The sequence below is a fragment of the Rhipicephalus sanguineus genome, chromosome 5, assembly GCF_013339695.2.
Source record: "Rhipicephalus sanguineus isolate Rsan-2018 chromosome 5, BIME_Rsan_1.4, whole genome shotgun sequence".
NCBI classification, from domain to species: Eukaryota; Metazoa; Arthropoda; class Arachnida; order Ixodida; family Ixodidae; genus Rhipicephalus; species Rhipicephalus sanguineus.
In genome coordinates this window covers 73,617,050-73,631,576 of record NC_051180.1, presented here as the reverse complement: position 1 = coordinate 73,631,576, position 14,527 = coordinate 73,617,050, and the positions used below count along the sequence as shown (strand labels likewise).

The 14,527-nt window shown below is 42.5% G+C and overlaps 1 protein-coding gene across 1 annotated transcript in view; it reads left to right on the top strand.

Annotated features, from left to right (window-relative positions):
* Positions 1-13,216, top strand: part of LOC119393778 (neural cell adhesion molecule 1-B) — a 231,385-nt gene extending 218,169 nt beyond the window's left edge. The window contains exons 7-15 of the mRNA XM_037660930.2: positions 106-402; positions 1,395-1,580; positions 2,325-2,432; positions 3,084-3,356; positions 5,095-5,253; positions 6,483-6,516; positions 7,207-7,370; positions 8,250-8,474; positions 9,066-13,216. Coding sequence (XP_037516858.1) covers positions 106-402; positions 1,395-1,580; positions 2,325-2,432; positions 3,084-3,356; positions 5,095-5,253; positions 6,483-6,516; positions 7,207-7,370; positions 8,250-8,474; positions 9,066-9,229 — 1,610 coding nt within the window. The 3' untranslated portion in view covers positions 9,230-13,216. The remainder of the gene's footprint in view (positions 1-105; positions 403-1,394; positions 1,581-2,324; positions 2,433-3,083; positions 3,357-5,094; positions 5,254-6,482; positions 6,517-7,206; positions 7,371-8,249; positions 8,475-9,065) is intronic.
* The last annotated feature ends 1,311 nt before the right edge of the window (positions 13,217-14,527 follow it).

The window sequence follows — 14,527 nt, the reverse complement described above, 5'->3', positions numbered from 1 at the left end:
GCTTTTGCATAATGAATTAGAAAGCTACCAGCATTCTCCTAAGATAACAGAAAGCATTTTAATATACATTGTGCATAAGAGACTCATGGATGTTGTGTCCCACAGACCCTCCTCAAGTGAGGCACACCTACAATCGAGTGGCCTTCGACCCTGGAGACATGGCTGTGCTCCGCTGCCAGATGCAGGCCTACCCCGAGCCAACTTTTGAATGGGTCTACAAAGGCCGCATCCTCGAACGCTATGCGAACTATGCCACCAACGTGACTGATGACGGAGATGACCTCTACACTGGTGCCTTGTCGGTGGCAGATGTGAAGGAAAGTGACTACGGTGACTACACCTGCCGTGCCTGGAACCAAGTCGGAGATGTTCAGCGAACAATACTCAAGCTCGTCAAAAAGAGTGAGTAGACCGCGTTGACTTTCACCTGGCGTTCGATAGTTTCGATGCACTCGCATTGCATTGGAAAAATAAAAAAAGCTTGTACACAGTATTGAACTGGTGAATAATTAGAAACACTGTTTCAAATGAGCTTACATAATTGTGTTCAAATATTTGCTTATGGGCTCTATTCAGTGTTGACAGTTTTGTTTTTGAAGACTTTTAATTCTGCAAGTAAACTACTACACAGCCAGGAAGGTGAACATAATTCTTGTGAACCACACATGGCTTCTCCTCTGGCTTACCTCGTGGCTTAGTGCTTCATGCTTACTGAAGCAGTCACTGTCTATTATAACATGATGTATGTGACAGTGTGCTCGCTTTCCCTGCAACAAATGGTTTGCATCTGCATCTTATGCAAATAAAACTGCTTTCAGTGTTATGTTACACTGCTGTTCAGTAAATTAAAATATGTATTCTCACAAATACAATATATGCCCATGACGTGAAAAGGCGCAATTAATACAACTACACAGAATAAAAGAAGACAGGATGATTTGCTATCAGCAACTAACATATGTTTATTGAGGCAAACATTTATTTATAACGCATTCAGTATGGATAAAACCCTGATGAGTTGACAAAAATGATAAAACCACACTAATGTTCATCACAATCACTTCTGACAATGACCACCTTGGCATCCTGTATGATAAATAACTGTTTTCCCGAATAAAATATGTCAATTGCTAGTAGTCCTTTGTTTTTCTAAGTATTCTGTGCAGTCATCTCAATCACACTTTTTCAGAAACATCACAGATTAAAGCCAACTCGCGCAACATTTTTTTCTGCTGAAGATTATATATGTGACCAAGTAAATTACACTTCCTTGTGCCTCAATTCCTCTTCAGCTTGCTGCTGTATCTGTAACAATTGTTCAACATTATTACTTGCTTAGCATATGCATCGGTAGTTTGTGTTCTGATGTGGTGTACGTATTCTGCCTGTTACAGGTGCACCTGACCAACCAGGTCGTCTTGTAGCTGTAAGCAGCGACTCCGACAAGGTCACATTGCAGTGGACTGAAGGTTTCAACGGAGGCTTCGGCAACACGGAATTTGTCGTCACTTATTCCAACGTTGCTAGTGGACAGACAAAGAACGAGTCCTGCCGATCGCACAACCCGTGCACCATAACTGGTGAGCAAGTTTGGAGCCAACTGTACATTATTACGAATTTCACATTTCTGTTGAATTTTGCATCATTATTTCACACGCCCATGACCAATGATTCGTGTTTGAGTTATCCCAGGTTGTGTGGTGTATACAGAAGAAGAAAATTAGGTTCTGAACTTAAAAAAAACTTATGATGCCAAGTGAAATTTACAAGTAAAATATTTTAAAGCTTTCATCTCCGAAAGTTGAAGTCACCTATGGTACATATGCATGTAGCGGATGAAAATCTTCTCATACATATGCATCATTGAGTAGAAGACGTCACATTTCCTATTTTAATGTGGTTTCCAGCCAACTGTTCTCAGCCATGCCTAGTCAGTGTATGAACTTATTGCACTGTAAGAGCCTTTATTTTATCCATAATTTTTTTCCCATTGCTTTGTGGGTGTCCTTACATGAGCTGTTTCTGTTTGTAGATGCCTTGTCACTGCACTTGCTTTTTCACTTATAGAGGTTTGAATAGACAGAATATGTTACTTGAATGATATGATATTACAGTGCACTGAAGAAAATGACTGGCCAACCTAAATTTCAAGATTTGTTAGGATACCTGAAGTTATAAATCGACAATGTTAGATCTTGCGCATTTGCAACAGTTAACATTATATTTCCCTCTCTCCAACCAAGTCATCTATATTGTAGCACGCTCGAAATCTTTGATACACACTGCCAGTTTTTCAAGTTTTGTTATCGCCTTATGTCTTGCAGGTCTGGAGCCTAAGTCGGAGTACGTTATGAAGGTTGTGGCTGTTAATGCAAGAGGATTCAGCTCATACTCCGAAGAAATTACTGTGCAAACGAAAGTTAACCTCAAGGGTAAGTGTGCACAGGCGTTCGCCAGCTGTTACTATACCTGTAGTATGCTCTTAATTCGTTCAGTAAAGTACATACAAGTTATTATGTACCGTATTTGTTTTATACATCAGTTGTGCAAGTGGTCAACACCCTTCGCCTGCAGTTTATGACAGAGAGACGTTATACTTGCATACCCTAATGTGACCTGACATTTTGATATGTTCAACTTGCGCTACCCAAAATCTGAGAGTAAGCTTACTAGACTTTGGGCTAATGGCCACATTGGTGTCGCAATAGCAGCAGCTTTTCTTGTGCACTTTCTTGTAACAAGCAAACAAAGAGCACCATTAGAAGTATCTGCATGGTCATTATGTAACAGAATAGCCAAAGCTTGGAAAAAACTAGCATTACACTGCTGCTTCGTTCATGGCAACACCCATTTCCGCACCATATATTTAGTTTCTGTGATATATCAGTGAAGTTTAGCTCACTGACAAATTTCTGTTAGCTTGTTCTGTTTCTTACAAGATAGCTTTCCTTTTGTATCAGTTCAATACATACGTGGTCCATTGTTCAAACTGCTTTGTGTGCTATTTGGAGTTGACACATTTTGTCTTCCTTTCTCTGTTCATGGTTGGGCTAACAGCGTGAAATATTGCCCTGGTGTTTCAGACATGCCGCGGCCACTGTCTGCCCAATTCGATCAAGAGACGGGCCGAGTGTACTTCACTGTTGAACAGAACACAGAGAGGCTTTTGGCGAGGGTCGAAGGTCGTGCTCGTGGCCAGGAGCAGTGGACGCCCCTGGCTGAGGTGGAGGTCGACCGTCCCCAGATTTCCCTGGAAGTTGCCAATGCTGCTGCCCTTGTCGACATCCGTGTGCTGCTCTGCCTCCAGAGCAATGCTTCATGGTGCGGAGACGAGCGTTTGGCCGAGCCTTTCGATGGTAAGTGTGCTGCTGAGTTTTTTCGCCTGCTAAATCCTCTTCAGGCAAAAGCCTTAGGTGCCTCATCAAATTCGAAAAAAGTCACAGTTTCGCCGCAAGGGCGAAGCAATGAATGCAATAGCAAGAAAAGCGGCCCGTGATGGATGCGCTGCTACGCTGCAGAAAGATCTGCCCCCCCCCCCCCTCCCAGCAGCAACTACCGTGCAAGCAGACAGTAAAAGGGCAAGGTTCTCCCTGCGCAAATATTAGAAGAAGCGAGCGAGCTGGCCGACGACTTTTAAACGCGCCTGTTGCGCTCCTCGCGCCATCTCGCTGGTAATGTAAGCGCCTGTAATGTAAGTGGCTTTCGTACGCTCCGTAACATGAGCGCGGACATCACGGTGAAAGCGTGAAACATCCCTCTTCCCCTCAGCACAAGAAAACCGCGCGAGCAGACAGCGGAAGGGCAAGGTTCTCCCTGTGCAAATATAAGAAGAAGCGAGCCAGCTCACCGACGACTTTTAAATGCGCCCGTCGTGCTCCTAGAGCCATCTCGCTGGTAATGAAGAAACGCTTATAAGCGCCTGCCGTCTCTGAGTCTCGCTAGCGGTAAAGGGTGCATATATAACGCTTGCCGTTAGCTACCTGAAGGATCTGCGCTTTGTGGCATAGTGGTTAGCACCACGCGCTGCGGAGCAAGTGGTCGCTGGTTCGATTCCGCACTTCAGAAGCATTTTTCTGGATTATTTTTCTTTGGGACTTTTATATATATATATACATACATACTTATACATATACAGTGCATGACCGCGGAGCAAAAACAAGCTGAGACTGCCCATAGAATTGCTATCGCAATAAAAAATTGACCGTCGGCATTGGCAGCCCGCGGCATCATGGACAACACGAGTGATGCAAAAAGTCATCACGTGATCACATCACAATATGACGTCATCATGATGTCACTGATACGTAACATCAAATGATGACATCATATCACACGACATGATATCTTGGTCAAAGGTGAGCCGATGACAGAGAGTGCAAAACCAGGTGAGGTGCCTTCTACCCTGGAGGCAGCGCAAACCCCCGTTAGGTGGAGGAAGCTTTTGGAGGATGGCGAGGCAGGATCAGTATGGATCGCGTATAACCCGCACAAAAAATTTTAAAATTTGAAAGTCAAGACAAAAAGCGCGAATTCTAGCCTGCAAAGGTGGCTTCACAGCAGCGCTCCACAGGTATGCAAGGAAGCTAGCTTCACGGCAATATGCGGGGATCATTTTTAGAAAAAAATCCGCGAATCGTTGTTCAGGGTGCTGGTTATATGCGAGATAATACTATATGTACATATACTTATCGCATAATTCTGTGCACTCTTCAAGAGATATTTGGTGAGTCTCGACCGTTGCAGCCTCCAGAAGCCTTCATTTCAACATTTTGGACACTCGATCGAAAGGGACATTTTCACATAAATCCAACGCATTCACACAGCATGTGCATTGGACTCGCTCATACTTGCACATGGCTGTGTCTTGCTCCAGATGTTGAGTATCCTATAATGCACATCAAAATGTGCCGCTGATAATTAGTGGTGCAATTAACTGAATGAAAGCCACACTTGAATTTTTCGTACTGCATTTTCAGTGTTCCATATTGTGCATCAAAATGTGACACTGACAGTGAATTATGGAACAAACCAGCTTCTTTCAAAACGCATGTGAAGTGTCTGTCGTGAAGTCTCCTTATTTTTCGGCTCTTGCAGAGTTCTCCATGACGACCGAGAGCAGTCTGCATCCAGTGGGTGCCCCGGTGACCATCAAGACCATGAACGTTGTCATCATTGTCGCTGTGGCCGCGGGGCTCTTCTTCCTCCTGGTGGTTGTGTTTGTCTGCTGCTGCTGGAAGAGGAAAGCCAGCAAAGGTGAGTCAGCGATGTGTGCTGCATAAGAGAGAGCCAGTCATTTGTTCACCATAAGAGCTCTTTCTCAAAATATACGAGCAGTAAAATGGCGGTTGAACATGCTTGTTGGTACATACACATAGTTTTTCAAACAGCACAAAAACAGGACACCGAAAATAAACCACGCAACACAGGCGTGTGTGAGGTCTATTCTTGGTGTCCTGCTTTTGCGCTGTTTGAAATACTAGCAGTACTTTAGTGCTTGACCAGAATGTTGTTACTGGTGTGCAGTAGATCGGTGCTAAAAAAGGTGCCTCATGTCTGTTGCAAATGGGTTGTACAAAACTCCTTTCACGCCAGTTAATTCTTCACAGTGATTGATATCTTACACACAATATTAGAGACCTGCATTATCGTTGACATTTGGAACGGGAATGAAGGGAGTGAAATAAAAGCAACAATATCGTAAATCAGAGGTAATCAAAAGTTCAAGATATTCATTTATGTTGTTTACTGTAGAGGCAGAATAGCGACAATTTTGTGTAGAAATCGGTCAACTAGACTTCACTTGCCCGCACTTTTGTCTCGTGCATCCTTGATTGCCCATTTGTTGTCACGTGGCAGAATTTCTTATTGTGAATTTCCAGTTAGTAGTATGTCTCTGATACCGTGAAAAATTCACACGGGAAAGATGAAGTGATTCAATAATGGGATGCACCTTAGATCTGTTACTGCTGATTGGTTGACAGGAGAAAAGAATTTGGGCAACACGGGTACAACCCACTTTAACTGACACGATGCTTGGCATAGTGAATCATTACCATGGAAGTAAGCAGCGAAGTATGTTTTGTGAATAACAACAGTCACAAGACAACTGACTCTCCATTATTATTTGGAATAAACAGTCTAAAAATAACAAATATATGGTGCCAATGACATGTACCAATTGTATAGTTGCACTGTGCAGCTGTTAAAGTTTTTGAAGACATTGAAAAGCTGACCAGCTTATGAAGCATTCAAGTGCTGCTGTTTGGTTAGTTATTTGCATGATTATCGCCAACAGTGTCATGCATACAATCATCTGCTGTTGGTGTTCACTCCACATTAGTTATCCCAGTGCACTTTTTACTAGGGCATCATGTTTGTAATATGTATTGTAGGCACTTCCTAATAAGTTTTTGTTTACTCTTAGTTCATTTCTATCATGTGTGCGACAGTTCACTGATATGGTTTCTTTTGTGACTTTGCAGTAAACAAGAAGGATTACGAATCTGAGGTCCAAAAGTAAGTTGGCTATTTATTGGCCTTCTGATATGTTACGTGGTGGTCCCATTATTGTAAAAATTTCCAAACATCAATCTATGTGAAATGCTGTAACTTTGTTTTCTTCGTATAAAAATGTTTTGTTATAGCACTTTAATAGTACATTTTCATGCACTTGTGAAAATCATTGCTTTCCCTGGCTTCAAAATGGCTGAAATACAATTCTCATTGTGAACTCATTTTGATGGTCCTCAATATTCTTGATCTGATAGATCGATATGGCTCCATGTTTTGTGTTTAAAAATGAGAGCATGATTGAATCAGGAGTATATAGCGATGTAGTTCGTGCGGCATGCATCATATATGCACATTCTTTTTGTATGTAGCTATTATATTTTTATGTTTTAGTCATTTTGTATGCTTGTTGAATGTTAGCCTTGCACCGGGCTGTCTTTCTTGACACCTGTACTGTTTGGTTACCAAAGTAAAGATGGCAGGTCATTATTATTGTTAACTAGATCATGTCCTGTTTTGAATGGCCAACAGTTGACTGCTGATTTGTTGAGGTCCAAATTACTTACTTATCCAAATAAGGGGCAAAATCACTTAAGCTTTTAGGTTTAACTTGAAGAACTTTTCATTAGTCACCATTGTTTCCAATTTTCTGTAAGTTGCTCTCGCTCATAGTAAGTTCCTTTTTCTGTATTACAGTGCAAGACCAAAGGTTATCAGCGGACCTTATTATCACGATGACGTGGGCAAGGGGCTGGACACGAACGTCGATGACATGAACAAGCACACCATCTATGCCGGAAGCATTGGTAGCTCCCCACACATGGCCAACGGACATGCTGGAAACCAGATAACGTCCAACGGTAAGAGAGCACATCAAAGCTTAGTAAATTTTTGTTCTTTCCAATTGTTCATCACACCCTTGTAATCTGCATCGCAGCAGCTGGTTTGCAGCTTCTGTACTGCTTTGAAGCTGCTAGTTCACCTATCTCATTGTCCTTGGTGAAATTGCAAAATAAAGCCTTTCTGATAGATAGAACCTCGTATCTCTGATAAGGAATTCCACAACCTCCAATCGTCTCTATTAAACATTAAATTCTTGCAGTTTCCCATTGTGTGACTCATTTACCATTCTGACCCCGTGCATGGTTATTTCACTATACTATACATACTTCGACATTCTTGTAAGATGCGCATGCCTTCTAAGTTGTGTGCCATTGGCATTAGCTTTGGTTTAGTGTGCTCCGCTCTACTAAACTATAGTGGTGAAAGCTACTTTGACCACCTGATGACGCATTGTTTTTGGTGTCAGATATCTTGAGATGCAAGTAATTTGTGTGCCTTGCAGCACAGCATGCTATTTCGATATGGAAATCGCCATAACAGTGCATAACCAAGGCATAGGACATCTGCATAACACAACACGGTATTACAGGAGCACAGGCCTTCAGCAGCTTAGGCTTCTGTATGCAAGATTAGGATTAAGAAATGTATGAGTTGTTGTACTCCACTTGCGGCATTATAAACGAGGCAACCATTACATTGGCATGAAGAGGGCTTACTTAGATTTTAGGAGGCTTGCATGCGTAAATGCTAACTGAACCCAGTCAAAATGAACACTGTTCTTTGTAAATGAGAACTAATGAGTCTAATAAAGCCATACTTAGTGTGGTGCATTGTGTTTGCCTCTTTACCGTAGCTTTGTGATGCTTTGTGCTTAATCTCATACTTGTGCATCGCAGGTATGCTTTACGGATCAGCAGACATGTTGGACGGAGTGCATGGTGGCAGTGGTAGCGATGGTGCCGGTGACCTCTGGGTGAAGGGAGGACAGGGAGAGATGTCCACTCCTCCGGAAGCGTCCTATCAGCCCTATGACGCCCGCATGCCATCTGGGTACTACTACCCAGACGACTACCAGGGACTCAACGAGGATGTCATGAACCTCAAGAACAGGGAGCATTTGCGTGAGTATTCCCTCAGATGTAATCGCTTTCTGCACTGCCAGGTTTTGATGAAGAACACACAAGCAGGAAGATGCTTGCAATGTGTGAACGTAACACAGGCATGTGATGTAAAAGATGTTCTGCCAAAATATCTTGCTCTTTAAAGAGCCCGTCTCGTGCCACAGACTTCCATGCTGCCTTTGCGGAAAATGTCTGTAACAGTTTGAGTATCAGTAGCACATCACATGCAGTACCAAGCACTCTTATGATTAATCATCTTCATTAATTGCTGCAAATTGGCTTTTTCTACAAGGTTATGTATTCAACATAAGCACTCTTATCCCTGATACCATTTATATTGGGGTTATGGTACAGAGCTTCCTGGGTTTTTTAAATTTCGCTATTAGAAGATCGTGCTACTGGAAACTCATGTTATGGCCTTTAAAAAATTGTTTTTACGGCAAATCGGGATTTCGTTGGAATGTAGCGGATGATGTTGACGCAGCTTGGAATCCTTACAAACATAGACGATTGAAACTTCTGTTTGCAATCTGATGAGGATAGTAGAAGCTGCTTCAAATTGGCACCTGCTTTTCATTTTTCACCTTTCAGATTCCCCCTACTATGACGTCAGTGGACTTCCCGACCCCTATGCCACCATGGGTGACGAAGATAAGAACCCCCAGATCTCATTGTCATTCGATGAAAGTCTCGAATCTGGCTACTCCACTCCAAACTCGAGGAACCGACGCATTGTGCGGGAAATAATCGTGTGAGCATGCACGTGGACTTGGAGGACTGTTCTGTTGTAGCCGAACGCTTGCGGACGCACAGAGCATCTGACAGACTTTGACCACAATGTGTCCGGAAAACAATGCGGTGTGTGCGCGTGTGCGTGTGTGTATGCATGTGGCTGTACGGTGATAAAAAAAGAACTGGTCACTGGCAGCAGATGTGCTTCGAGAGTCACGGAAGAAAGAATGGAGCAAGCTGCGTTGAGGCAACCTGGAAGTGTTCACGTCTTCAATGCATCTAGAAACCAGCTCGTAAGGATCGGCCTTGACACTTCAACGCCTCCAAGTGTGTAGTGCTAGCAAGAGGAATGCAAGAGCAAGAACATTTGCCTGCAGCTTGTGATGGTCTTTGGCCCCTTGCAGCATGTTTGCAAAAGTTGAGCCCGAGAGAATGCAATATTTAAGGTCTTGAATGCACCTAGAAGGCGGTTCATTAGCACCAGCCTTCACGCTACAGTGCCTCCAAGTGTGCAGTGCTAGCAACAGAAATACAAGTGCAAGAACACTTCATGACACCTCGTGATGGGCTTTGCCCACTCGCAGTATGTTCGTTGTTGCCGAGTTTGAGTGAACGGCCGCATTCGTGCTGTTGCGAACACATTTTTGGTAGAAGAGGTGACGTGCAAGAAAACTGATGTTAAAACTCGGGCAGTGCCTCTTATGTTCTTAGTGTTTTTGCTCAAAGTGAGTGTTATTTGTGCCTTGGTTGTCAATATTGTTTGCTATAGTTGCTCGCTCGTGATTGACACTTTTTTATTACCATGTTTAGGGTGCTGCATTACGGGAGATATGCTGCTGCAGTGCCTGTGCAAGACATTTTTATGGGGGCCAAACTTCTTGCCGCTCAACTTTTGTTGGCTTGCGCTGTTTTTTTTTTCTTCTTTTTAATAAAGGTCGAAATACTGTTGCAACACTCATGCTCAGCGAAAGCTTGGAATTCTTGAGGAGCTCAAGCTGTTAACATTTTTTATTGCAACATGAATGTAACCACCTGAGGACCATTAGCTGGCGTCATCCTGCTTACCACATTCATCTTCACTCAGCAGTCGTTTTTTTTAATCAATACAGCATAAGCATATTTACTGATCATAATTGTTATTGTGAAAACAAGTGAGCTAGATGCTAAGGCTGTTGCTTCATTTTAGTTGCAGAACTACTTCTGAAACGATTGTAGCAGTTGTTAAGCTTGGACTGGTGCTCACTTACATTATGCAAGGAACACTTTCTTCTTTTATGTTCTTGTTCATTTATAGCAGCCCAGCAAATCTAGCATCATCTGGTTCACTTATTCGATCATCATCATATAACATAACCAGCCCCAGGTCTATTGACATGCGCCACAAAGCTGGATTGTGTACATTTATTTTATAAATTTATTAATAACGAAGTGGCGTAAGTATATTGTACATGCCAGGTTCTCATTTCCTCTCATTCTCAACCATGGCACACTGTTTATTCAGATTGTCATTTCCCTAATGAAACCAAGCAGCTTCACTTGCGAGAGTCTAATTCGCGAAAAATAGTTTTCAATAGTTGCACGTTTGCCAGTGGACAGTATAATCTGGTGTAATAACTACAGTCTTAGTTTGCTAACTGCTCAAATCGAAGCTCTAAATTGCTCGCCACAGAGGTGGTTGTGTAAATTCCAAACGACAGCAGTTTCTACTATCAATTTATACGTTCACTTCAGGGTAAGCGACAAAAATCTCTGCTTGTTGTGGCTGGTGTCATCGTTCCTGATATCATGCCACACCTTATTCCAACAGTTGTCCTTTTATCATATGCTTTGCTTCACTATCAGCAGTACCATTATGGCTGCGCAGGCATATCAAGCTCATAAATGGTTGGTACTGACATTAGTGACCATTCGCTGCAAATAAACACATTTTTTTTCTGTTCGCGTTAGTGACAAGTTAATCATCTGTTGCAGAAGACTGCAGTGAAACTCTAGGGGAAAAGATCTCAAAGTGCACATAATCCAAAGTGCACAAAGTTCTAAGTGAATTCTCATGAACTCGCCAGACTTGCCAGTGAATCTTGCCCAACACATAGTCTTGCATGAGAAATGTCATCCGTACATGCACTGAACAAGACGAGCTTTGCCTTTGCCAACCCTGTTAGAGGCATAATGTTGGATCCTTAATATATGCAGTGGAATCTCATTGGTACAATCTTCACAGGAACTGGAAACAAAATGTATGATCTGAGAATCGTATAATCCAGAGCAAGCTAAAAAAGTATGAAAATAGGCATACTCAGAAACATATTATTCCAAAAAACGCATTATGCAGGATCATATCAATGAGATTTCATTGTAAAATATTTTTATTTTGTCCTGCAGCCGTTTCTGTGTGTATTATACCTAATTTATCAGTGTGATCCTGGTACTCCCTTGCAATATTCGTAGAGAACATGCACAAGAATTGGTAAACTACTTAAATCCTGCTGCAATTTAGACTGTGTTCATTTTGTTTTGTTTCTTTTGATGACATGTCCTTAGTAATGTTGAGTCACACATGGGTACTACTGGTCATAATTTGGACGGCACCAAGGTAGCAGTGACAGTCTTGTTCGTCTCATTCTAATGCCGGTGTTGTTTCAAAGCTGTTGCATGTTGAACAAATGCCTTCTGTACTCGTCTCATGTTGGTGCACAAATTTCATCAGTGCCACTTTGTGCTATGTATAATGTTTAAGTTTCACGCCCCAATGCTGCTGCAGCATGGTGGCGATCTTTTTTTTTCTCTCGTACTGTTTGGTTCCTCGGTAGTGTTTAAATCCTTGTCAGCTATACATCATGATGCACTAGCCGTTTGAAAGACTCTGCTAGTGCCTTTACATTTGCTTTTTTTGTGTTTCTGTACATAATCCCTCTTTTGTTGTTTTAACAAACTCCCGGAAGAGCATCGCTGTTTCTGTGTGTGTAATCGTTTACAGTTTTGAGCCCTACTCTGTGTGGCTCATCGTTGCCGGTGCATAAGGTACAAAATGCGTACATTCGGGAGTGTTGCACAAGAAAAGCACTTCCTGAACAAAAAGTGCAAAGATTCTTGTGTTTTGTGCAGACATCTGCCCCTTCCACACACCTTGTTGAACTACTTAAGCAAACCAGCACAGTTTGCTGTAAAAATGTACGCAGTGACTTTGTGGAATGGCAATTGATACCCACGTCCACGTTTCTTGCTCTATGGACAGCTTACATAATAAGGCATATTTCATTTCTTGCTGCCATACACAATTTGCAGTTTGATTATTCGCAAGATGTTCTCAAGGTATTTGTCGAGACATTAGAGAAAGCTTTTATGAAGATTCACTTATACCTGTTTTCAGTTTACTGAAAGGATGTAGAGTTAAATTTGCTTTATTTTTGCATGCTGGTGATGACTATCAGCAGTAATAAACACTTTGTTGCCACATGTTTTCTGCAGAAAAGTATTGTGCTTGTCTATTTGAAACTTTTAACTTGTGGAACTTTCAGTGTGAGTGATGCAGCCTACATGTTCATGGTGCAACTTTGAATAGCTTCGAGGAATTCACCAGATACTCAAGACATTTGACTGAGATTTAGAATACGTTGACCTCTGAAGCCATGGAAAGTTTGGAAATGATCAAGTCTTTAGTTTTAAGCATTGTTTGAAGCTTGCAGTACAGATACTTTTCGACACACACACACTTGGCACCAGGACAGCTAAAGTAAGTTTTTGTCCTTCTTGGCCAGCTATTTTTATGTATGGTTCTGCAATTTAATGCATTTCTTGTTCCCAAAGGAAGTGCGTGAACTTGTTGCTTTCAAGACTTGGAATGTGAAACTACGCAGTGCCTTATAATATTTTGCTCTCTCCAATTTTGTGAATGCGCGGACAAGCAGTGCAGGCTGTACTGAGTGCCTTTGTTCCTCGCTGCCGAAGTTGTGATGTTCCCACAACACAATGTATTTCACTGTAAATAAAACATGTCATGCTTTGTGAAACTCGAGATTGACAATTTCACTTGCACTGAAAGAGCCAGAGAGCTCGATATACCGCACACATATCATGGGGGGGCTGCTCTGCGTTGTCTCCGAAGAACTTGCGAAAACGCTTTCACGGAAGGTGTCAGGCGGCGAAAAAACTTTATGCTAATACGGCTTCTTGGCAATTTGGCAGCAGCTAGCTTGCCCATATACAATGGCTACCTTAAAGGTTTTCCTTGTAAGCTACTAAAGTAATAGTGCCATGTTTACACCGAATGATCAGGACCATGAAATGCAATATTTCTGCGAAATTTGAACAAGAAGAGTGCAGCGACAAACACGATTTATTGCGTCACCCCCCCCCCCCCCCCCCCTATCCCCTAGATATTAACCACACCCCTGTATTTGATAAATGCGACCCTTCTGCCGTAAGATTTTCTTACTAATGTAATACCAGATGGCATTATATTTTATGCCTTTTACAGTACGAGAAGCGGGTCATTGTTATACGGACAAACGAAATGTAGCATCATACGGCGATGCTGGTTTAGCTGTACGCGAATACCAGCCTTACTGGGCCGCGCATAAGCACAATGGTTACAAAATGCAATTCACTTCAACGAAGTGCTCTCATTGCGGACTCCGGTTAAACGAAATAACTGAAAGTATCATGGGTCGTTACACCACGGTTGCATTCAAACCGTGAAGAGTCCGGCAACCATGTAAGACGCTGGCGGTAAACGGTCAAGAGAATCCAGCCATGATCCAACCGCCAACCGCTATAACCAAACTTTTAACCAAGCTATAACCAAACAGTCGATCAGAAACTACAGTGAACTAGTTAGGGAAGTGGCGTGTTAGTGTTCTCTGGTGGCGTCAGACGCTCACATTGCGCGAGCGCGAAGCGGTCACAGTGCTCACAATCCGCCTCGTGCGCTGCTGCTTTCAGTGGTACTGGTGGCGCCACCAACGGCGGACGGTGGCGATAGGTGGATCTGCGCGGCTCAGAGAAGCCGTGGGTAAAGCGCCTGTTACTCTCCGTTTTTCTATTCATGTTTCATTCTGGTTTGATATTTGTACTGCCGATGCTGCTCCACTAGACAACCATGCCGTCTGTTACGTCAATTCTTCTATATTATTTGTTTTAAAATGACAGGCCCGTTTTTTTATGCGTGGCGCGATGCACCGCGTACGTTTCTTACGTGCATGTCGAAGTTGTTTGCGTGATCTGTTAACACAGATGAAATAAAAATTGTTGCAGTACAAAACAGCATTCTTGTTTTATTGAACACCCCAAACAGTACAACAACAATGACTATTACGGCTGTA